Genomic DNA, 25,092 nt, shown 5'->3' on the forward strand with positions numbered 1-25,092 from the left:
CAACCCCCCAAAATATAATTTGCTCTCAATTACACACCCCATAGCCTTGAATTTGTGGAGATTTGTTTTGTTTTCTCATTCTTAAGCCAATATTTAATGACCGCCGGAGTCTCAAAAGAGTCTCCTATCCGGTCATCAAATTATTGGCTAAAAAACAAAAACAAAAACAAAAAAAAACATCAAGGCTTGTGTGAACTACTCCTTTAATAAACTTTAGAAGTTGCCATGTGATACTGCCTGCTGTCATCTTGTTCTCATAGCATATGGACCAGTGCTTGCCTACAGAGAAGTAATTCAACAACCAAATAGGTCTCCTTAATTCACAATGCCTACATAACAGTGAAATGTGCTGCTAGTAGTCTCACTCAGTGAATCTGAGATGGGTATGATTGCCCTCTAGTGTTTTTGCTGTGATGTTGCCCTGCTTAAAACCACTTTCACAGTCCCTATTTTGGACATTGAAAATTGTAAGCGAAACCTGGGAGAATTGATCAAACTAGAGTGGTGCCTGTTGAGCACTGGCTTATATGGAACGGTGCAAGTTGTCCCATTTATGGAGTTCCTTATCAGGCATGCCCAAATGTGGCGTCTATGCAGATGTCAGAACCCTATTGTGATGTCAAAAAAGGCCAGCTCCATATATGGAGATCTAGGGCTGATCAGATGTGATCAATTGGCTAATTTAATTTGGTCCCTGTCCAGCGGCCCTGTCCAGAGCCTCAGAGCCCATTGGGCACTGGCCTACTTGGAACGATTCAAGTTGGAAATGCATGCCCCACCCAGTTATTATGGCTTTGTCCCTTTTATATATATATATATGGAGTTCTTTGTCAGGCATGCCCAAATATGGAGTCGCAGATGTCAGAATGATGTCAGAACAGGACAGCTCTATATATGGAGATCAGGTCCAGAGCCCGGGGCCCCGGGCAGAGGCCTTTTGTAGCAGTTCTGGACAACCGTGGGTCCGACCGACTCGACACCGGGCACTGCATTTCCTAGTGTGGAACGCGCGTGTCGAATTTGAAGTTGGTGGGGCGAACGGTTCTAGAGTTACGTGGATTACAGCCATACACACGTACAGACATACAGAGACTTGGTGCATTTTTTATAGATCGTTATAGCTGATCTGCTATGTTAGATATGTACTAATATGCACTTCTCCGCAGATCTATTATATCTATATTTTAGTTGTATATTATGTATGTGAATTACACTTCGTGCTACCGTTAGACTGATATAAGTGGATAAGACTAAATCCCCATCTTTTCATACAAATATATGCATGTAGTGTTATGGTCCTGGACACACATTGGTTGACACCTGAATTCTCCACACAGGATGAATAAAGGAATATCTAATACAAAAGCTATTATTTTTATTTTATTTTACAGCAAATACATAATTGTTATTATTAAATTGGGCTATTAATTTTTACAGCAAATAGATAAGTGTACATCATTTGTTGTTTACAAAAGGAGATACAATGCGAGCTGTCACCACACATATACAGCAACAACAAGCAAATCAGGACAGCAGAGATGCAAATGTAAGTTATAAAGTGCTAGATACTACACATAAGTTAGACCATTGGGGTTTTTTGTTTACATTTGAGCACATATTGCCTTTCAAGTTAGAAAGTGCTAGATACTACACATAAGTTAGACCATTGGGGTTTTGTTGTTTTTGAGTGGTGCAACCACTCCAATGAACAGCAATGTCTTGATTAATGGTTAATGAGCACCAGTATGTACCAGTAGGGGCCAGTAGGGGCGCCAGAAACAGAGAGAGAGAGACAGTGCTGCACTGTTGAGAGAGAGATGGGGAGTTGCACCACTCGGTTCACACGGGTGTGATTTTTAGCATACATTTGAGCACATATTGCCTTTCATCACTGCTTGTCCATTTTGATGGTTTCGTATGTGTCCTCGTGATGAGGAGCCAGGCCCTATCAGAAAGAGAGAGCGGTGGCGTCATTATAACCAGTACCTTAAACATATATTTATTTTAATAATAATAATTTCATTTAATAATGATGATAATAACTTTAAAAGAATTACAGTCTCATTGATTTTGTATAATTAGAAAAATACTATGGAGGAAAAAAAAGCAATTTTCACTATTTTGTCATACGACAAAGTATAGGCCTATAGGTTCAAACAAACAGTTGTGTGAAATGTTATTGAGGGGTGCGAAAGATGTTCTCTGACAACTACTTGTCAGAGAACATCTTCATCACGTCAGTACAGTACACTCTAAGCATTAGAATGAGGAGTCTCACCTGGTAGATGCCTGTTGCAGGGTCTGGCTTCTGTGGAATGAAAACAACAGAAGCATCAAGTCTGGATATCACACAAATTGTTGCGTCATTATTTGTTTGTGTTTGGAATTTCCTTTACTCAACCACAAATGCAAAGAATGTTATTTAGATAACGTGTTCTTTAGACAGATGATGATGTTACTGGTTGATGTTTATCTGGTATCCTAGTTTCTTTGAAAGTTTGACACACTAAATTGTTTTCTTTGCACTCTTACTATGCTACGTGACAATGTATCCTTTTGTGTGTTGACTAATGTTCATGCCATTTACTCCGATTTTGCACTTGAAATGTAAGGCCTGAAATGTAAAATTGTAATTTGCTATCTGATACAGCACATTAACATTACAATAGCAGCTGTTGGATACTGTGTCATCGACTTCCATCTCTGATGTATCCTCAAGTTTGAGCAGGGTTCTTAGAGACGTACAGTAATCTTTCTATTCCTTTATTTCTTCTATACATGTGACAAATTCAATGTTATTTTTGTTGGCTTAATCTAATAAATGGATAGTAGACTTTAGATATGGTATTTACTATTTTCGTACACAGAGGAGAAGTTGGTGGAAAGTGTGACCGTCTACGCTTGTATAAATAACATTTTCAGTTCCAACGGGAAATGATCACTCTGAATTGCGTTGCCTGTGTAAAGCAGAAGTAGGTTCTGGTTCTTTAAAAGAGAGAAGAAACCAAAAACATGAGAAGCCTAATGTAAATAATACGTCCGTAATGCCACCAGAGTAAGCCAAAAGCTCTTTGTGCTTCAAATATAATTCTGCTGCGTTTCATCCCGTTTTCATGCAAGCACTGAGAAACACATTCACAAGTTTACCTCAATGTCTTTGTCTTTGATGACTGGCTTTATCTGTTAAACATAAGGACCATAATGTCAATGATTGAAGTATTGCCAATGTGTCTCACTTTCATTTGATATAAATGATTGGATATTCACAAAAACACATAATACACAAATGAGTACGTTATTGCTGATATGAACACAAAAAGAACTGCAAGAAACATTAGTAGTAGTTAACCAAACACCATCCGTCAGTATGGAATCTATATTTTTGAACTACCAAATAAAATAATTTCAGGTAACACTAAAAAACCCTCCATTAACAGTGGATGATGTTCTACAATGTAGAATCTACATGATCCAATTGTGTTTTGTGTTGCATATTGTATAATGTTGCAATTCTGTGGTATACTATAGTGCTCATGATGTCTGTTGTGTCTTCAGTGATACAAGTTCTGCTTACCCTTAATCTGCAGTACAACACGGTGAGGATAATGCCATATAAGATGAGAATCCCATCCAGGATATAACATAACTTCAGATTAGTTACCAGGTTTTCAGCCTCTTTATACACAAAAAGGGAGACATTGTCATTATCATTCACCAAATGTGCTCCTCAAAAATATATAATACGGGTTAGAAATGTTGTATTTGTTGCAATGGTGCCATGTTGCACTGTCAGGCATTACATATTCAGTACTCATTTTGTATCCATTTAGACCATCTAACATTTACATTTCAAGAGCATCAATGCCACTGATGAGACGATACTCACAATACAGAAATAAAAATGGCAGAATATTCGGAATATGACCAGGTGAAAAACAACTCACGTGCACAGCTGATGTTCATCATCAGAAAGAAAGTCAAGAGACATTGCCACAACATCTTGTCAGGTCGAACGGCAGAGAAGATTGAGGATCTTTTGGTGTATAGAAGACGCAAAGGACTCTTTCTTGTCGTTCTGTCAGGTTTCAACCACCCCCTGAATTTAAAGCTCTGAAAGTTAGCTCTGCAGGAAATGATATGGCTCTCTGTCCATCTAAGTGCTGTTAAACCACAGCCCCCCCCCCCCCCCCCCCCCCCCCCCCGCAAGTTCCTCTTGCCTTTACACTTTACAGACGTAAGCTGCTGAACAATAGGTAGTCTTCGTGCAGGCTTTTTCGTTGCAGTTGATTCACACAGCCCTGCTATGAGGAGGGCTGTGTGTAGTTTAGAAACCATCCTCCAAGGGACATCATCATTAGGCAGATTTTACAAAAATGTTTTCGATTTTCGGCTTCCATTTTCACATTGCAACTTTTCAGGACTAGAAAGCCTGCAGTTTCGATTAGCTTGTATTCTCCATCGATGATGTCACTGGAGGGCGGTTTCTGAACTGCTCACATCCCTCCTATGAGACACAGACCGAGTAGCAAAACAATTGCGCCATTTTTTCATGATTATTAGTGAGGACCTATTATATGAAGATAGGTTGAAAAGTGGTCCTAATAATTAGTGACAAAACAGATCATGTGTATATGCAATAAAATGGTTTAATAGTGGGGGGAAAGATGGCTAACACACTATACAAGCTAGTTACCAAAAGGATCATGATACAAGACAAATCTACACATTTTGTTTTTCTTTACAAGCCACTTTTTTTTCTTCTTTTCTCTTTTTTTTCAAAAGTAAAAACATTCTGTAAATTGCATCATCATAACTTAGGCACCTTTAAAAAAGTATAGAAAAACAAAGTCTGTATATAAAAAAAGAAGAAAATAATGTGAACCGCAAACAATTCTAGCGTGCATGAGAAAGGAAAAGCAGCTTGATCGCTCGGTTGTAGAAAGAAAACGAAAAGAAATCCACCTCAGTTGTGGTCACTGTCCATTGGTACTAGTGTCATTGTTACAAGAAATGTATTTGAAAAACATTCAAAGCAACCATCAGTCAGTCATAGTGTGTCTGAAACAGTAAACGTACAGCTTCATGTTGCATTGAGCCTGATTTTGTTCTCATTCATATGTAGTGTCGCTTGCCAAAAATAGCAGATCTTCAACCTCACAGCGGTGAGCTTGTAGATCGGCTATGTTCGGCAAGGGACACCTGCGTAAACCATGCACAAAATCACATGTTTGTTAGCATACATTGTGGTGGAAAGTGGTAAAAAAAACCGAGGCTCTCTGTCTGACAAGAGTCTTTACTTGAAGAGAGATACTTTTCACACGCCGTCTGTAAGGCTGGGGGGATGGAGGAAGAGGCAGCATTTGTATTGTGCTTTTTGTCAACTTGTGGCACAACGCGGTGATATGCTACTACTACTACTACGACTGCCGATGACGTGCAGTGAGGAATACAATCACACGTCCAGTCTGGGGTAGTGGTGAGGGGGTTTAAAAAACGCGTAGAAAATGGAACCGTTAGAAGTCAGCTCATAGTCAAACTATGAACACTTGGTCTAGACTCCTTTCTTATGATATACATAGGTAAAAAAAAAACAGGAAGATCAGGATGAAACACCTGTTAAAAAACAGTGATATTATCTTTGAGTAATATCATTTTTTAAAGTCTTTATGGGCATTTTTTTGCCAAGAGGCCAGCATAGAATGAAATGAGAGACAATACAACATTGCCTCAGTCGAGAGACAACTTAGGAAAGCACTTCCTTTTTTCTTTTAAATAGATGCAGGAAGACATGCCAAGACAATTATAAGTCAATGCACATAATGCTACATTCTGTTATAATAATAATAATAATAAATGTCTCACACACACACACACACACACACACACACACACACACACACACACAGTGTCACACACACACCTTCCATAAAAAATAAAATAACAAAAGGTCCTACACACTGGCAGGTAATGAGTTGAAGTCAAAGCCGTGTTTTGATTGGTCCATTCTTAAGACATCAGGAAGAAGAACCGAGAAGTGTGACACAATCCCCCTCTAGTGGTTAAAAGTGATGAGTCATCACAGTCCTGGAGTCCAGTGGTTACAGCACAATGCAACATTTGTTTTTAAAAGACACTCGAGTCCCTCTTTAGAACCAAAAGAAAAAGGGGAAGTGTTTTACAGCGCAACCTAACGACAAAGACTTTACAACACATGGTCCGGTCAAGGCAACAACGATATTCTTTCTTGTAGGGGAGTGAATCATGTAGCTTATGACAATCTCTTCATGACAAAAGAAAGATCGATAACATTAATGATTCAGTGGGAAGATGGTTACTGATGGGTATTTTTCCCTGGAGAGGTGGCATCTGTGGTCCTCCTCAGTGCTGGTTCTAGACCGATATGCACGTTGTATTGCCTGGACACGTGGTGTCATCCCGTTCCTGACAGCTCCACAACTGAGCAGGAAGACACCGTGAGGCATCGGATGATGATGCTTTTAAAGCAATGGTTCTCAAAGTGGCCCGTCCTCGAGGGGGATCCAGGAGGCCCCTGGCTATATTATTTATAGTTGGGAACCAAATGGACCCTTACACATTCGTAGAGTGAACATATCAAATGGAACCATCTGTACATTCCCAGAGTTATGCAGGTCCGTGGCCTAATGCAAACCAAAGTGGGGGTCCTTGAAATTAAAGTGATTTGAGAAACCACCGGTTTAGGATGCACCTTGAAACACCGGACGGGGATGCTCTTCCCTTCTCCTCACCGCCAAGTGTGTCTAGACAGAGGTCTCCGACTGCAGCCTCATGACAAACTTGTGACTCTTGGGGTCGATATACTCCTCCCCCAGGCGCAGGAAGGGGAGCGGTGTCACCGTGACGACCAGCGAGAAGTCGAGGCGCCGCAGCGAGAAGACCAGGCCCTGGCGCAGCGCCGTTGTCACAGGCTCCTCGCTAACTAGGGTCCACTGGCGCCCCCTGCCGTTCTCCCGCTGGTACTGCACGGTGGGACCAGGGGTGAGGTAGCGCTCAAGGAAGGCCTGGAAGAGACAGTAAGGACATTAGTAATCAATTATCATCAATTATCATCATCAAGAGATGTTTTGTTTAAAAAAAAATTGTACTGAAAGAGGCAGCCGTCTAGAGCCGTCTGTATTTCCCAACATTTTATCCAAATAGGGAGATTTCACACACATTTCTTTATATTATTTTTATTCATAGTGGAAACATTATGACAGCTTCAGTGATGAACATTCTGTTTCCAATGCACTTTTTGAGTGGTGCAACCACTCCAAGGAACAGCAATGTCCGTGTTCACCTATGTGTCTATGGGCTGTATTTTGCGTGTCTTAAGTACCAGGACTTATTCCCTAACTTGAGTAAACAAAAGACCTGGAGGCGTGATCAATGCCATTTGGCTATTCTGAGTGGCCAAAGAGCATTGATCACGCCTCCAGGTCTTCAGTTTACTCAAGTTAGGGAATAAGACCTGGTACTTAAGACACGCAAAATACAGCCCAATGTGTTGGTTCACCTATGTGCCTATGTGACGTTAATGAGCACCAGTGTGACTATTAGTACCAGTAGGGGCGCTGTTGTGCCAATAACAGAGAGACAGATAGTGCTGCACTGTTGCCTGCTAATGAGAGAGAGAGAGATGGGGGCGAGGGGAGTTGCACCACTCAGTTCACATAGGGGTGACTTTTTTTCTTCACTTCGCAAACAGACAAACAAACATAAAGCCTAGTGTTCAAAGCAGTTGGCTGAAATAATAAAAAAGGATGAGAAGAAAATAAAATAAGGATAATGTAAATAAGGATAATCATATTCATAATATATTATCAAACGATATATATAATCTATAACTAATACGTAGACAAAAATGTTGCTCTTTGTCTGAGACCCGGATCAAGGAAGTGTTTACTAGCGGTTTTTCACAGATCAAAAGCGCAAATACTTCAGCGTATGCTGCAAAGGTAATAAAACAATCTCGGCAGCGTAGAATATTTGATTAAAAAGCGGGTAAAGCGTGTTAAGCAGTAGAACTGTTAATGTATTATTCATGGAAATGGAAAGAAAGGATAAAGAGAAAAAAGTGTGTCACAGAAGGGGACGTTCGGTAGGCCAATCAGAGGCAATGTAAACGTTTGTTTTCTCATGCCAATAAAGCTCCTTTCAACTTTGTCACTTTGAGTGGCAGTGTGTCTTCCGCACTTCCACTTGACTTCCACCTTCCCTGCGATATAGGTCGCTTCAATGAACTGCAGCGGCCAATGAGCAGCCAATCTAGCCTTGGATGTGATATTGATGACATCAGAGCACTGTAGGAAGTTAGGAACCCCCTCCCGCTTTTGACAGCATGGCGCAGGTTCCATGCGGCTCCAGACTGTACTTCCAATTACTGACTGGCTGCACAGGGAAGCCATGCTGTAATTAGACCCTGTCCTGTCTTGCTGGATGTCTGGCAATCTTTTCTAATACAGGTCTAAAAGCTGCTAAAATATGGGCATAAATCACACAAATACTACAATAAAATAAGATAAATGATAAGGTGGCTTACCTTTGGCGTCATGTTGTGAGTGATGCAGAACTGCAGGTGGGTGAGGATGCTCTCCATGCTGTGGAAGGGCTGCTGCTTGGTGGTCCTCAGGTACTTCTGCATGGCGCGCGCCATGGGGGCAAAGATGGCCTGGGCCGCCTCCCGCGGGTCCATCACCTCCCGCGGGTGTTTTGGAGACGAGGCCACCTCGTCCTCATGGAGCCGCTTGATGTGCGTGAAGGCCTCTTCCACGGCTACCACCAACCTGGAGTCAGGGCACGGACACAACTGGAGGCATCAATATCCCACTGAGCAATAGTCGGCTATTAGACTAAAAATGAACCTTTTTTTTAGCGGTCTAAGCTTAGACGTTGATCCATGCTGTATTGATGTTGGTACCATAGCAAATGTTGATAAAAATAATTCTTCTACATTCTCTATTATTGTGTGTAGACTTTTTGTAAGTTAAATAATGCAGATGTTTAACAATAACAAATGTAACTCTTGAGTGTAAAATGAAACCAAAGGATCCATTTGGTTTAGCCTGACACTGAATTTTCATTTTGTTTCACTGAATCTCCAGAACATATTTATTCGCGCGTGGCTAGCGATTCAGGGCTGGAGCCAGGCTACATTTGGTTACCAACTCTCCATCATTTAGTTGGGGACCACCTGGAATCACTTTAAGGACAACCGGTGGTCCTCGGACCACTGGTGAAGAACCACTGAACTAAATGGTGTCTCAGTGGTCTCTAGTGGCAGGCAATTACCAAACAGCACCACATTAATGAACACGTTTTTTGGGTCTGACCTGGACTTGCGCTTGCGGACTCTTCGGTCGTAGTCTGCTTCTTCGTAGTAGAACTCGTTGTGGGAGTTATCTCTTCTTCTGGCAGCGGCTGCTATCATGGCCCGGGACTGGCCCGTGGAATTATTGGTGGTGTTCTCTGAAAGAGACATAACATATTATAGAATGAGACAGTCAAGTCGGTGTGAGCCGGAGCATTCAGAACGCTTCAGAGCAACTTGCAATTAATACCACAGCAGAGCACACTTTATTTCCTTGAAGAAAGCATCACTCCAATAATAAGAAGTGATTGTACTGAGTGGCTAGGAGGAATGGATGAAATGAGTGGTAAAACTGTTTAGAATGTTCAATGTACATACATTGACTGAGGCCATCTTTCTCGTGTATGTCTTAACATGGTTGCCTTTCACTGAAAAGAAGCACCTTTGTCCATGTGTGTCAGTGTACATGTAATGACGCATCTGTACCGAGTTCCAATGAACATAATACTATGTCTCTGTAGTCTGTACCATGTACAGAACAGAACCACCATCTGGAGACCCCAGACTACAGTATTTCACTTTCACAGACTACTGTTCCTTATATTAGCCATAGCATCTCAATAAGCTGCTGACCTCGCATTCAAATTCTAAAGAGCAACCAACTGATCCGATTGTAAAGAAATGACATGAGAGGTGTGGCGCTCTAGTTTACCATCCAGGGAGTACACTTTGAAGCCGGTCATCTTTTTGGAGAGTATGGACTTGGGCAGGTTAACCAGGGCTGGGTTGTAGACAGTGAAGTCACTGTAATAACGGTCCAGCACCCAGACAGACGCCCGTTGGATACTGAAAATACAAGAAATATGGACACAATATTAATAAATAAAATGTAACAATATTTGGCAGCATTGGTTTTGCAGTGCAACTTCCACTCTATGCAAAGCACAAGATCACTTTCTCAACTTTCTAACAATGCTCAAGAAAACAGATTTGTAAAGACGTACACAAGGTCAAATGTTAACCATTCACTGAACCAACACAATAAAAGAATCAATGGCTTTTAGTTTAATTAACCGTTTTAATCACTTAAACCGTATAATTAGTTCACCGCAATCCAAATGGATTTATTAGGCCTCCTCTTGTTTTCACTCTAAACTAAATATCTTGTCAAGTCTGTAATCTAGCCCACCAGAGGGCGATGAAACCAAATCACTGATCATTTTGAAGATTTTACCAAGGCTTGGTTATTGCAGAAATTCATGTCTAAGTTGTCAGACAGATGAATGTGTTGAGGTTTCAACAGCTTTAACAGACAAAGCATAGTTGTGCTGCCTGTACACGCTACCCACAAAAAAGGAATAAATACAGGAGAAAGCCTTAAGGACCCACCCCCACAAAAACACTCTCATGAGGATACACTTCCTCTCTGATTCATCCTCTTAGTATTCATACACATGCCTAAAAAATACAAATATACAGAATGATGCCAATTTACACACAGACACGTCTAGTCTATTCCAGCAGAGTAATTCAACCCCCTGCCAATTTCCACAACCAGGCACACAAAAGGCTAATATTGACTGTAATTTCAGCAGTAAGCACTCCTTTTTTGATTGTGAAAAATGTGGTTTCGGAGCGGGAAAATGTGTGATCCAAGACAAACCCCTATGACATAGCGCTTTGTCTTGGATCATACATGCACTTTACCGCTCATTTGACAGCCAGACAGTCACATCAGCCAATATTAGAAATTTCTTATGACATCGATATGTCCTGATTTGAACCCCTTTCAACCTGGCGTCCCCATCTTGGGCATTTCAATATAGGTTCCGTTTATGTTATATTATGGACTTATTTAGCAATACATATAGCAAAAGGTTATTTGTGTTTATCTTTATTTAACTCATGTTCTCAAATGAGAAGTTATTTCCAATGATAAGAAAATGTTGCACTCTTCGACAAAACATTGGTCAAAACGTCTAGCAGTCGTGATCGCACTCACACTCGTGATCGGACCAAAAGATCTGGCATCGTTTGAGCTCTACTATTAAAAGTTTCATTTCTACTAAGGAATAATATACCAAACACAATTCAAAAACTGCACGTGCATATTATTCCATACATTCCATCAATTTTTTGTAAAGAAACATCATGCAGCACTTGCCCTAGCCTCGACGACCTTACAGGGTATGCAAAGGCTGAATTTATGTCATTTAGACAGCATGCTATGAAGACATAGAACTCTATAGTGTAACTCTCATAGTTTCAATGTACAGATATTCTACTGTTAAGACGGATGTTAGGTTCTTAGCTTACATAGTTATGATTCTTGATGACTATTTCTATTGCTAAATTCCTGCTCACTGTAAATCGCTCTGGATTAACAGGTTTGCTGCATAACTGTTTTCCACGCTATTTAATCCATGTTTTGCTGCTGCATAATACGCTAAACCTGCTTTTTGTTTTATTTGTTTAATTCGCCGTTTTGTAATAATTTAAAAGAAATAGCAGATTTGTCGCGGACCTGGTGACGTGGCGGACGTGTTATGATGACGTAAGCGGAAATCAACCAACCGCCAGCTTGCAAGGGCTTCTGGGAAACTGAGACCAATGCAAACTGAGCAAGGATGTAGAGACAATCTTAGCTCGCTTTGCTCTTTGACTAAGATCCGGATCCAAGGAAGCTTTGAGAAGGAAGAGAAGTGGTCACGTGACTGGCCTGCGCCATGACACTTTCATGGAAGCCAAACTACCTGGAAGTTTGGCAGAATGCACTGGAGTCAATGAGAGCTCAGTGACCAGCTCATGAACAAACATTATTTATGAATGACTTAGACCTTTTGTAAAGTAATCACTTCTGGAAAATAACTGAAGACATGTAACACATTATTGTCTGATGTGTTGCTTTTCTATGTGTACACTGTAATTTTTATAGAGGTATGGTATCTAAAGAGCACAAAGTACCTTTCTAAATGTGCCAAGTATCGCGAGACCACCGTTTCCTGTCTGGCAGCCAAATATCGCGATACTTCGGACCCAGAAACGATACCTGCTGCTGCTTAGATCTTCGGATAAAATTATATACTGTGCACTCTGTGCACATCGAAAAGTAAGTGATTAGAAAACAACCTGTGATATGTCTTCTTTTATATTCCTGAACCGATTATATGACAAAGGTCTCAATTGTTCATAAATAATGTTTGTTATGAGCTGGTCCAGCCGGCATGTGCACAAATTTTGGCATGTACATTGTAGAACTTCCAGGTTTCAACTGCACATGTTCTTTCCTTCCATGGAGCAACATGGCGTCGCCCGTACGGTCTTCGCTTCTCGTCCTCATTAGACAGTCCTTGACCGGATCAAGGAAGTGGCTTTTTTGTCGGCTCAATAACAAATCATTGGAGTGTTTTTTTTTTAAAGGACAGACAGTAGGCTGACAGGAAACGGGAGAGAGATGGGGGGGATGACATGCAGTAAAGGCCGTGTCGGGCTCGGGAGTCGAACCCGCGGCACACTGCGACTGGATTACCAGTCCGGTGCCCAGACCGTTACGCCACGGCCTGGGCCCATTGGAGTGTTTTCAAGCAGATTTTCATGGATCAAAGCCACAAATACTTTGGCGTATGCTCCAAAGGTAATTAAACAATCCCGGCAGCCTCTGTATATTGGATATAATAATTTAAAGCCGTCAACGTGTTAAGAGCGTTTGCTAAATGTCTAAATTGTATGCAGCATCACAGCCAACCGACCTGAGGTGGCCAATGTTGTAGAACCTGCTGGCGCCGTCCGTGGTGCGGACCACCTTGAGGCAGAAGGCGGGCTGCAGGTGCCTGACCTCCAGCAGCACGAGCGCCAGGTACTGGATGAAGAGCAGCGCATCCACCAGCGACGCCGCGTACTCCACAATGCCACGGTAGTCCCTCTCGCGGGGCTCCAGCACGCGCACGCCGTAGAACAGCCAATAGGACGCCACGAACAGGAACACCAGCACCATGAGCAGGCAGCGGAAGACGAAGAAGCGCGGCAGGGTGGCGCGCGGCGGCCGGAAGAACAGAGCCCACGACGAGATGAGCAGCACGAGCAGCTTGAAGGCGAGCGACACGTAGAGGCCCTCGCAGGGCGTGCCGCACGGGTCCAGGGCGTCACGCCACAGCACCTGTGGCACAGTGGTGGGGAACATTTACTACACTTCTTCACTAAAAGTATCAATACTGCAATGTAGAAATACTACTGTTCAATTTTTACTTTAGTAAAAGTACAAAATGTATCAAACTGTACTTAAAGTAACTAAAAGTAGAAAGTACTCATTATGCAGAGGGTCCCATTTCACAAGTTGTATGTATAAAATCTTTGAAAATAGCAGATCTACAATCTTACAAGCTTGTATTTTCAAATGGCCAAGAAATCTAAATAGGGCTACATTACTCAAATAAATGTACTTAGTTCCTGTCCAGTAGCACTGACCTGCGGCAGCACCAGGAAGGCCAGAGGGGTGACCAGGGCAAAGAGGCTCAGGCAGCAGCCCAGCACGGGGCCCAGGAAGCGCTTGCATTCCAGCGGCGTGGACTCATCCAGCTCCTTGGAGACGCGAGTCAGGTCCTCGTTGGACACGCTGTCCACCGACGTACCCGTGACCACCGTGGTGGTCTCGCCCCAGTTGTCATCCTGTAAGGATGACGGGAAAGAGAGAAAGAATGAGCATGGTGTGTGTGTGTGTGTGTGTGGAGTCTATTAACCACTACTAGTAGAGTTCTCAAATTCTGCCCGAACTCGACCCTACCCGACGTTTTCGGGCCAGGCCCAAAATGTATGCTAAGTAGTCTAACTTTATTCGGGTATATTTAGTTTGTCGCTGTCCGACGGAGCGACAATGGACAAAACTCAATCTGAAATCGCAGATCAAAAATCTGCAAAAGTATCCAGTTTTCAAGATGTTTTGGGCATTAACTCTGAAACGGAAGGTCCAATCGGCTCAGTTTAAAGCTTGTTGGATGTGACTTTGAGGATATTAGGCGTATAATGACACCTTTTTGGGGTTTGAGCCTAAAAGTATGGTAATTGTTTGGGCCAGGCCAAGCCTCTGGCCAGCCCAGTATGGCCACTACACAGGGTCTGATGTGAACATCCGGTCAACTACTATGACTGAGAACAAATGGTTCTATTAATGGCCTGGCCTCAATGTGGATGTAGGACTTCATGTGGCCAGTCTACGACATCAGTCATCTTCTATGGCATCACAGACTGCTGTGATGCCACAACTGATGATGCCTCATCAGTGAAGGGATGTTTCAGTATAAACTTCCAAATAAAAATACTGACATGTTACAAAATTCTGGATTATAACATCCTTTGCCTACCAGGCCAGAAGTGTGTACAATAATGTTGGTGCTCATCTGTCCAGTGGTTCATGAGCTTAGCTCCGGTCTCTCTCTCTCTCTCTCTCTCTCTCTCTCTCTCTCTCTCTCTCTCTCTCCCTCCCCCCATACGCTGTAAAAATGTGCACTCACTGTACATATTTCTCATTGGTTCTCAAACCATGTTCTTTTGTTCATGAGACACAGTTTATATAAGCTACTTTCACTATCGTACCAGCAAACTAATTACATTTTAAGAATACAATAAGATGACCAATGGTGGCAAGTAAACAAAACAAACATTCTAACCACACCCAAAATGTAACGGCATTAATTTTAATTTGTGGTCATTCCTGACCACGGTGCTCTAGGCACTGACGACTTAATTTTAATAGAGTTAACACGCTCAAGTGACTGACCCGGTCATCTCCGCGGGTTGACTCTGCGTCCAGCAGTGGCTCTCCAGGAGCTTGTATGGTGACGGACTTGTCCCCACGGCTGCTGCCGTCTCGACTCTTTGAACGATGCTTGTCCCTCCTAGCAGACGCATACAGAAAGGAGAAAACATAAGCCTTTAGACTAGAGGTTTGTTAGAACAACTGATTGACCCTGTGTCGCTACACTTCCATCTGGTGTTAATTCTACCACAGTAAAGCCAAAAGCTAATTTCCACATGTGCCAACGATAACGTTTCTATTCTGACTTACTTATATTAGCTGCAACATTTTACCACTTCCAGGCTTTTTGCCGACATGCCTACAAGTGTGTAGCAGTCTGCTCCAAGGACAGGTAGGAACTAGCCAACATCAGCTTAATACTCTAATGCGGTGCAACGGACCATTACACTTATCTAGGCATGCACTGTACATACAGTACGTGCGGTGGTATATAAAAACTGGGCTATACACAGGCAGGCACTTGACAAGAGCTTAACAGTATAGCCCTCAAATTATGACACCTAAAAGATTTGATGGTTGGAGTGAAAATACTACAATTTTACAACGTTTTACTCCCCAGACACTGAAATTAACCACAATCTACTACCCATTTTATGTCCTCTCTCAACGGAGTGAGGTAATTGAAACTTTTAACACCTAGAATTATGTCCTGGGTCTCCTGTGTGGGAAATAAAAGAGTATATGATGCTCATTAAGAGGGAATCCACATTTGTCCAGGGGAGATATTGAGCTCATGAGGTTACGGGAAGGCTACTAGAGATGCCAGAGATTCCTATAACTTGCAAATCTAGGACAGTGGCTCTCAAAGTAGGGTCCAGGGACCCTCAGTGTTTCTTGAGGGGGTTCCAAATGGACCATTACAGGGTCTATAACTGAAGACGGTACAAATGGGTCCATTTGGTGCCATTAGCACACAGTCAAGAGTTATGGTGGTCCTTGAAATTAAATAGTTTGAGAACCACTAGTATAGGAATAAAGAAAATAAAGAATCCATTAATAATTATTGTTAAAGTGCAGCTACAAGTTAAAATTATAATACAAAAAGTACAGTATAAAACAGTCATGCAACATCAACTGAAAGATTCAAAATATTACTGTAAATTAAATATCATCATGTGATAAATGATGTGGAATGGGAATGATGGCATAGACTGGCAGACTAGCCGACACCGATACCTGGTACTGGTATCGGAACAACTCCAGCCACTCCAACCAGTAGGTGTCCTTCCTGACACCAGGGTGTAAGTTTCTCAATGGAAGTGTGGGGAGACCACCCTCAACCCTATGACTGTGTTAAACTACTTTACCATACAGGTTGGTTAAATAATGTTTTATTCATTAAAATAAAGATTGCAGCTTTAATATCTTAAGAGCTTAGTTCAACAACTTGAGACCACCTTCTGACAACCTGTAGGGAGACACGTCTGCATCTTTTCAGTCAGTTTTTAAGCAACAGAGGGTAGGTAATAAATTATATATATATATATATATATGTACTGTACATACACACTGTATAAATACATGTTTTTGATTTGTTTTTTAATCTGCTGTCCCTAGCAACAACATGATCGGAGAGTAAAGAGGCAGATGTCTTTTAAATGTGTGTGTGTGTGTGTGTGTGTGTATTGGGAGAGAGACAGGGTGAGACATGCAGCAAAGGTCGTCATGAACGGGACTCGACCACGCGACACGCTGTCAGGCCAGAGCCTGTGGTATACGCCTGGACCACTAGGCCAGCGGGCACCCCGTGTGTGTGTGTGTGTGTATTTAACAGAGAGAGGGGGAGACAAAGAGAAAGACAGTGAAACGGATGTCTTATGTGCATACCTGTGCTTGCGGGAGCCGCGGGAGTGCGAGGACTTGTAGGAGTAGCCAGAGTACTGTGACTCATTGTCCATGTCGCGAGACGGCATTGAGCGGGCTCCACGGATCCTGCCTCCACCTCCTCCGGGGCCGCGGGGCTGCTCGCCCACTCCTCCTCCCAGCTGGCTCTTGCGCTCAGTGATGGACTTGGCAGAGAGCGCCAGCGGCAGCTTGAGCAAGTCAACCCTACTCCTGAGGGAATCTATCTTGGAGGCCGACGACGGGGGAGGGGGGAGAGGGGGAGGGGGGCTAGGAGAGGGGGAGTCCGGAGGAGAGGGGGAGGGGGGGGGTCAGGAGAAAGAGAGGTGAGAGATGAGGTGGGAGAGCGCCGAGTTAGCCAGGACCTGGGAGAGAAAACAAACAATAGAAACTGTAAGTGACAAAACACAAAAGAATGGTGAAAATACAATCAAAGCAATCTTCTAGCTGTTACAGCTGCTTGTTTTTCTAAGGCTGTTTTGAAAGGTTTCGCCTATGACATGCCCAAAATGCAGACACCAGGTTGAAAGTGGTCAAGTCTCACATATACAGCTTATCTGTTTCACAAACACGGCCATGGTCACCTCTGCATAACATCACTGCAGCTGACAGATAAGACCCAACCGAATTAGCAGCCAATTCTTGCAGCTTTGAAAGCTAACGAAGTTTCTTAAGTGACAAACTAGGTTAGCGTCCGATTTGCTACACGAGGCCAGTTCCCGAAAACCCCCTGTACACATACAGAGTCCCCCCATACCATTTGTATGCATCAGCGATATTCCCAGTAGCTGTTGCGCCTGTAATGCAAGTCATGAACCATATGGAACCAATCGTGTCTGACCCAGCCTTCTTGGTTTTAGTCACACAAGAACATGGAGGCGGGAGTGCAGTGACCAACATGGCTCACAATACTGTGTTGTGTCTCATTGGAAACATATGACATTTCTTTTTCATGAAAACTGCTTTCCGTGTAAAGAATAAAAGCAGTTAAATGCAGCATTTTAGAAACAAATCCTTGATTACAAAATACTACATGAATGCATTTTTATGTCTCCGTCACTTTTAAAATGATAAAACAAAACGACGCAATCTGTCAAGAACTTACGTTTTTAAGACATGTTTATTTGCATCAACTATCATGGAGCATGTGCTTTTACAGTAACCATCAAGTGCATCTCCATAGCTTTACTAGTGGCAACTGGCAATGTATAAGGGCTCGCTAATCAGCCAGTTATGATGACTTCACAAAACTGAGAACTCTAATGTTTTAATTTTTTTTAAGATTTTTTTTGCGGCTTACGCCTTTTATTGTTTTTTTTTAAGGGACAGACAGTAGGCTGACAGGAAACGGGAGAGAGATGGGGGAAGACATGCAGTAAAGGCCGTGTCGGGCTCGGGAGTCGAACCCGCGGCACACTGCGACTGGATTACCAGTCGGGTGCCCAGACGGTTACGCCACCGCCTGGGCCAGAACTGTAATGTTGACAAATAACTCTTGTACCTTACAGCCAAACTAAATTATTTTCATTATCGTTATTATTTTGAAATGGGTGCCTCATTGCCTTCATAGTGTACTCTATACCAAATTATCTAGTGGATGACTGGCTAGGATCATCTTTGTGGCACAATTACAGTATATTCATCATTATAAATTTGGAGTAGTCTTGTGGTAATCTTTAATTATTGGCATAAATTTACAGGGAAACAACAAATACGCATATAACTTGTTATAAAACAATATTGCTAAGTGAGGCCCAATGTCTACATCCAGGTACAGAGCTGTCCCCCAGTCCCTAATAACCCTGACGTCATGTTGTACCCATCGCTCTGTGCTAATGGCAGATATGGCGTCCCACTATAAGTCGACGTTTCCACAGTGTCATCAGAGCCTGCTGGAATAGACGTCTTCCAGGTCAGTTGTCACACCGACAAAAACATAGCGAGCCCTGTCGTCCAGTAAACTGCCTAGCCCCAGACACAATGACAGCCATATTGGATTACTGTGTTTTCACCATACTTGTTTGCCCCCCATCTCACATTCCCTCCCACGCTACCCGCGTCCCCCGGGTGACGGAGGCCTCTTCGCTGCTATGGGGATGAAAGAAGGTGTTCAGCTGGAGGCGGATTGGTGGTTGACAGTTGCCATGGGGATCTGACCTTATGACGCCCCTCCACAACTTAAGAGATGATGCCCCCACCCCACAAACAAAGTGTTTACTTGATTGATGTCGGGCTGTCATATGCTGGTTAATTGATAAAGGGTGGGTGTGGTTGTTTGACTTTGATTGGGACATGGAGGTAGAGTCACTGTGTGGTGATGTGCATTGGTGAGTGTGGAACATAGAACCCGGGCCGGGGAACATAGAACCTGGGGAACATAGGTATGACCCCCACTAGACTGCCATGCTACTCAGACAAGAGCCAAGTGTTGTTGTTTGTATAAATGTACATCTAGACTTGTAACCAGATTATGCTACGGTATCGTGCACCAAAGATAGATGATGTACAAGCTTACGGCATCTCACGGGCACGAGTCGCTGTGAGCTTGTAGATCGTCTATTTTCGGCACGCGACACGGGTATTAGTATAAATCAAGCTTCAGCATGTGTCAACAGACCACATACACCACTAGACAGCCAACCAGTAACCAACAGCTCCCGTCTCATGCTAATAAGAACTCAGTCCAGACCACAAAGCTTGAATGGATAGAAAGACCACTTGCTATCAAGCCATAGAACCCATATTTGGCATAGTCAAGATAGCTTCCAGCATAATTTAATTTTACTTAATTGACCACATGATGTCTTTGTCGTTCCAATGAATCAGCTTTTTCAGTCTATTTACGCATGGCTATTACCATGACAGCAATACAGAAGATTCAATGGCAGCCATTAACTGTTCACAAACAGTGGATTGTGATTGTGAATAGGAATATCCATTCCAGTCAAGTTCTTTGTACTACTCACTGTTGAAACATTCAGGCTATATGTTACCACTACTTTTGGATAAGGCATATACATTATGGACACACGAGAAACAAGAAAAATCAGGCAATAACAAAAGGAAATAATGATCCTTAGTTATTTTCTGGATCTTTCCTGTTAGGCGCGTCAGTGTATAACATATGTGGCTGTCAAAATGCTGTGTGTAAAATCAGTAAATCACTAGTTCATCTACTAGTGCCTCACTCGTTCACTCTTTCTCTCCCTCTCACATGTAGACAAAGGTCTAAAGGTGAACTTGTATAACGATAAAAGCACAGGCGTCAAAAGAGACTGGAGATCGCTAGTACGTTTATAGCTCTGCCAGCTAAGTACTAAGTAAGTACCTAGCTGGGCAGATGTAGGCCTGACAGGCAGCTACAATACAGTACAGTACAGTACATTGGTGGATGCTTTCATCCAAACGCAGCATACTGTACATTATAAATTACCATGAGTGAATACACTTTTAATGAGTGGTCTCACTCTCAAACCCCTAAATGCTGAAGTGTGCCATGCTACTGTACCTGTTTTACATCACAGAACAATACAATATCAACTGAAAACTGCACTACACCGCTTGCTCAGAATATGTCCATCTGTCAGTTAGCTTTTGTCGCTGAGGAGGATATAGCAGAACACTTGATCTGACAAGGTGTGGTCTGGTGGAAGGATGGATAATGTTTCCTTCCCATTCATCCTAGCGTCCTATGGCCTACTTAATGAACTATACTGGGACTCAGTTCATCAACGTAGACCACCAGCGTACATAATCGTCACTGTCGGGCCGAAACCTCCTATATCTCCATATTTCATCATGTATATTTCATACCTTGTCATATGACATGTCGTATGTCATATTGCATTGCTGTGGAAAGAAGTCACGATGTGACCCGTTGTTTTCTTTTCTTTTTTTTAAAGATATTTTTGGGACTTTTTGCCTTTATTGATAGATTTTTTACAGTAGTTAGACAGGAAAGGGGGAGAGAGATGGGCAGGAAGACACGCAGCAAAGGCCGTCGTGATCGGGACTCGAACCTGCGACAGCTGGATTACCAGCCTAGGTGCCTGGACCGCTCGGCCAGGCAACATATGCAAGAGATTTCTTGCATATACTGACACCAGGGGTCTGTCTATAAGTTTTATAAATATTTCACCAATGAAAAGTATTAAGAAGTGTTGAGACTCACTTAATAACTCCATTGGAACATAGGTTAATTTATTTTCATTTCCTGATCAAATGTTCCCAACAAAACTATGTTTTAGACATAGATACAAGATTTCTGCCCTGTTATTAAAGACAAATTACATGATTACATCTAGCACTCAGGCGTTCATTAGTTCTATATATAAATTGTGCATGTGCAGACGTTTTTAAGTTGTCTGCCTCAAATTCCTCAATGTGTGATTTTGTTTCTGCAATAGTAATTTGTGTTCTATAACTGACAGTTACGTACTATAATTTAGTCTTTTGTTGTTAGTCCTGCATTAATTGTAGGGCTGTCATCGCACCATGGGCCATGATTTAAACGTGCTCCTCCCTCCCAGCACAGTAAAGCCCTGTTATAGGCCAATCATCTTTAACAAAATAAACAATGATGTCATCGCTACGGTCTTCTCAGCACTTCAGGGGATCTCAGCACTTCAGGAGATTAACCATGTCCCTGTATCCGTGTTCCTGATCAAAATAAATCCCTGATAAAATCATTCTGACAGCAAAAGCCTGACTTACACGAATCACCACCTTGTTCACCCTTTTCTGCACAAGAGAGATGAATCCAACTGTATTCAGCTAGCTATACAACCCATCAAGCGACCTGACTGAGCCTGTGTCTGTGTGGTCTAAGATTAGACACATGATGTCTGCCTTGATGCTAGCCAACTAGTGCCATGGCTGAAGGCAACACTTGGCCGAGGGAGTGTAAACCATTAAGCACACCTCATTACCCGATGGAGAGATGATAAATGTATTCTGTGTGTGCAATGACTGGAAAAGAGTAAAAGACCAAGCCATATATCCTGCCACTTCTAAGAGGAGACTTGTCTCATAATCATGTGTTTTAGGGGACCATTACGCTGCAAACAAATGGTACAAACACAGTGCAAATCATCATCCACATTCCACTGTGCCAAAAAACTTGATTCTGTCTTCAGTCTTTAAATTTACCAGCCCCATATTTTCTGAGAAGCTGCTGGAAGTGAGCCAGCAGCTGCCACGGCAGAAAAGCAATCTGGGCCATCTCTGAAATGACATGCTCCATCCTAAAGCCATTTGAGGGCCTGGAATACCAACTGTGAAAATAAGCATGCACTCTGCCGCTCCAGCGGGGAAAGGGGCAGATCACTGTACAAAGGCCACACACACACACACTGACCACCACCCACTGTTCTCTACGCAGTGAAGCCGGTGAAAACTAGTCTCAAAAGACAACTGCTGCCGTCAACCTTTGCGCCCACATGGCCAGCAAAATGGAGCAGGTGTGACTGTGTGTGAACTGTGAAGTGTGTGTGTGTCTGTTGTGTACTGATCTATTAGGGTGTGGTTGAAACAACAAGGCTGTGTGTCCTCTGCTGAGTCTTGTGATTTCATTTGGAGGGGGCAAAACTACATAACAGCCCATAAAGCACTCTGTCACCACATCGGAAAACAGTATTCCAATGACACGAGGTGGCACTGGGCAGTAGTATCAGATATTATGGGCCAGAAGCCAGGCCACTACTGCGCCGGCTTGTTTAGAAAGCCACAGGCAATATTGTCTTGGCCAATAGCCCAGAGGAACTACTCCTCCTGTACAACAAGCAATCAAGTAATCTCAAGTCTGCAGGAGCAGATGAAGAATGGGTTTGAAAGGACTACATTTCGTGCCAAATGTGTCTAAATAAATGAATAAACAAATACAGGTTCAAGTCAACTAGACAAAATTGTGAGATCTTAATAATGACCCTCTACATGGTCTTGCTTAAGTGCTGATGATGCACACCACCAATATTTTGCCTACTGTACATTTAAACACCAAAATCTTACCAAGTCATAACTGCTGTTTAGCCCCTCTCGGAACCCTCCATAAAGCTTTTCTGAAATTTTGATGTCGCTTTATTGTAGGGTCCCTGTTCATATTTTCGTATGGGAATTTTGGAACGCGGACATAAATATGCGCCGTTTGACGGCCTGTTTTCCTTTGAGGGCTTCTGAAATCGTGAACTATAAGTACCTATACAAACCGCTGCGAATATCTCCTGTGGCGCGGAAGCCGTTAAGTATTTTTGTTTGACCGATTTGGTCGCTTTATTTCTTCTAGTTTGTTTACCGTTTATTGTACCGCCTCCCGGTGTGCGGTTGGCTTGTGCGGCTACGTCCCTGCCTCTGATCTGCTCTGTCATAGCTATAGCGCCACTAGCTAGCCAGATAGGCGGTACAATGAGGTGTCAATAAACAAGGAAGGAAGAGAAGAATCAAAGCGACCAAATCGGTCAAACAAAGATTAAAAATACTTAACGGCTTCCGCGCCACAGGAGATATTCGCAGCGGCATGTATAGGTACTTATAGTTCACAGATTCAGAAGCCCTCACGCGAAAAAAAGTCGTCAAAGAGCGCAGACAGGCCGTAAATGTTTATGTTTTATTATGTCCGTGTACCAGGTGGCAGGATACTGCTGCAACAGGACCCAATGGTCTGTGTCGTCAAAAATGTCAGAAACTTCAGTACCATTGGGTTCTGCTTGGAGGGCTAAACTGCTGTTGTGATGTAGGTCTGTGAATTTACAGTTCCCTTTGAACTGTGTCACTTATGTAGCAAAGCAACACAATGTAGCAGCACACATTAGGATACAATGCAACAGCACACATTAGGATACAATGTAGCGGCACATTAGGATACAATGTAAAAGTATGGGATACAGTATGATAAAGTGTGCTATACTGTATCCTAAAAAAATTGTATCATAATGTAGCAGCACATACAGATACAACAGTATTTGAAACAAGGCAGGCTCAGGCAGCAATTATCAAGAATCCTGATCAATAATTGAACAAAAGCCAAGGCCACAAAAGGACTACAGAAGACTAGACATCAGTTGTAGTTGTAACTATCATTTAGCAATGACTAGAAAATTAAGATTTTGGTGAGATTTCTAAAAGCTCTTCATATGGAGGGGCTTGTGGGGAGACAATGGGCGTCAGGCCCCGGGGTGTCGCGTACCACCAAAACCAATGATCCCACAGATCGTTTCGCTTTCACCCCCTTTCTTTTCCTTCTCGGGAATGGATCGCTCTGCTGAAACTAATGAATGGATGGACACCCGCACCAACATACCTCTCTCTCCCTTAAAAAAGATCGCAACGCTAGGCCTCCATTAAATCCCAATGCTTTCATTGACCCCTTTGTTGTACCTTTTCCATTCCTCTGGTCACGTTTAAACATGTATATCGTGTCCCCTCGTAATAGAAGAATGTGTCCAGAGAGCTACGTGGCCTCGGTGGGGAGAGAACAACAATAGGGCCTATTAGAGGGTCCGAAACTTCCCTGCGACCACAGCCAGCGTCTCTTCACGACTATTGTTTGGGAAAGAAACCGTGAGACCCCCCGCCCAAAACTTCCCGTTTACTTCGCGTCTAACATTCGGTACAAAATACTGTCCGGACACACAGCGCTACGGTACAGTTTGAACACACCAAAATGCTACTTACTTTATTATTATTCCACCAGGTCCATTCAAGAGGTGTTCTTCTCACTTTCCACTTCTTTCACTCAACCGTAACATCGGTGCGCTGGCCACGCCCCCAATTCATCTAGGCCCCTCCCCCGGCCTCCCTCGAGGTTTTTCTTCAAAGGTAGACTGAATCCCATAGCCTGGAGGGACGCTCGCGCTGTGATTCGTTATTATAGTAGTCATGGAGAAAACAATAATCTACTGTGCGTGTAATGAACTAGCCCGTTATGTCTGGATAAGATATTCTATTCTATTTGTAAACGTAGCAACTAGCAAGGTTTATCTATTCATTGAGAAGTAATTCAAGTTTAATATATCTATTCTTGGCGAATGACTACACTACACCAACACAATCTTACTTTCTTTCATGTGGACTGAGTAAATGACAGGCTGCTCTCTGCTCTGTCAACGTCACGGTC

The 25,092-nt window shown here is 42.8% G+C and overlaps 2 protein-coding genes across 2 annotated transcripts; both read right to left on the reverse strand.

The window, feature by feature from the left end:
• Positions 1-1,819: 1,819 nt before the first annotated feature.
• Positions 1,820-4,125, reverse strand: fcer1gl (Fc receptor, IgE, high affinity I, gamma polypeptide like). Its single transcript, XM_083781340.1, has 5 exons — positions 3,945-4,125; positions 3,575-3,675; positions 3,148-3,180; positions 2,279-2,308; positions 1,820-1,945 (listed from the first exon to the last, which is right to left on the reverse strand). Exons 1-5 carry the CDS (start codon positions 3,997-3,999, stop codon positions 1,889-1,891), a joined length of 276 nt encoding a protein of 91 aa, XP_083637466.1. The 5' UTR covers positions 4,000-4,125; the 3' UTR covers positions 1,820-1,888.
• Positions 4,126-4,628: 503 nt separating this feature from the next.
• Positions 4,629-24,721, reverse strand: LOC310870775 (vang-like protein 2). Its single transcript, XM_083782079.1, has 9 exons — positions 24,651-24,721; positions 16,968-17,347; positions 15,102-15,219; positions 13,793-13,993; positions 13,078-13,484; positions 10,041-10,174; positions 9,351-9,486; positions 8,561-8,804; positions 4,629-7,040 (listed from the first exon to the last, which is right to left on the reverse strand). Exons 2-9 carry the CDS (start codon positions 17,051-17,053, stop codon positions 6,780-6,782), a joined length of 1,587 nt encoding a protein of 528 aa, XP_083638205.1. The 5' UTR covers positions 17,054-17,347; positions 24,651-24,721; the 3' UTR covers positions 4,629-6,779.
• Between the last annotated feature and the right edge of the window lie 371 nt (positions 24,722-25,092).

The sequence above is a fragment of the Protomyctophum parallelum genome, assembly GCF_964188405.1.
Source record: "Protomyctophum parallelum genome assembly, chromosome: 14".
Lineage (NCBI taxonomy): Eukaryota > Metazoa > Chordata > Actinopteri > Myctophiformes > Myctophidae > Protomyctophum > Protomyctophum parallelum.

Coding starts and splice junctions, on each gene's coding strand:
- LOC310870775 (XM_083782079.1), bottom strand. CDS start 17,053: ATGCCGTCTCGCGACATGGACAATGAGTCACAGTACTCTGGCTACTCC. Junction 13,994..15,101: donor CAACCCGCGGAGATGACCGG/GTCAGTCACTTG, acceptor TCATCCTTACAG/GATGACAACTGGGGCGAGAC. Junction 10,175..13,077: donor TACAACATTGGCCACCTCAG/GTCGGTTGGCTG, acceptor TTGTATTTTCAG/TATCCAACGGGCGTCTGTCT.
- fcer1gl (XM_083781340.1), bottom strand. CDS start 3,999: ATGTTGTGGCAATGTCTCTTGACTTTCTTTCTGATGATGAACATCAGC. Junction 3,676..3,944: donor GATGAACATCAGCTGTGCAC/GTGAGTTGTTTT, acceptor TTGTGTATAAAG/AGGCTGAAAACCTGGTAACT. Junction 3,181..3,574: donor TGTTGTACTGCAGATTAAGG/GTAAGCAGAACT, acceptor TATGTTTAACAG/ATAAAGCCAGTCATCAAAGA.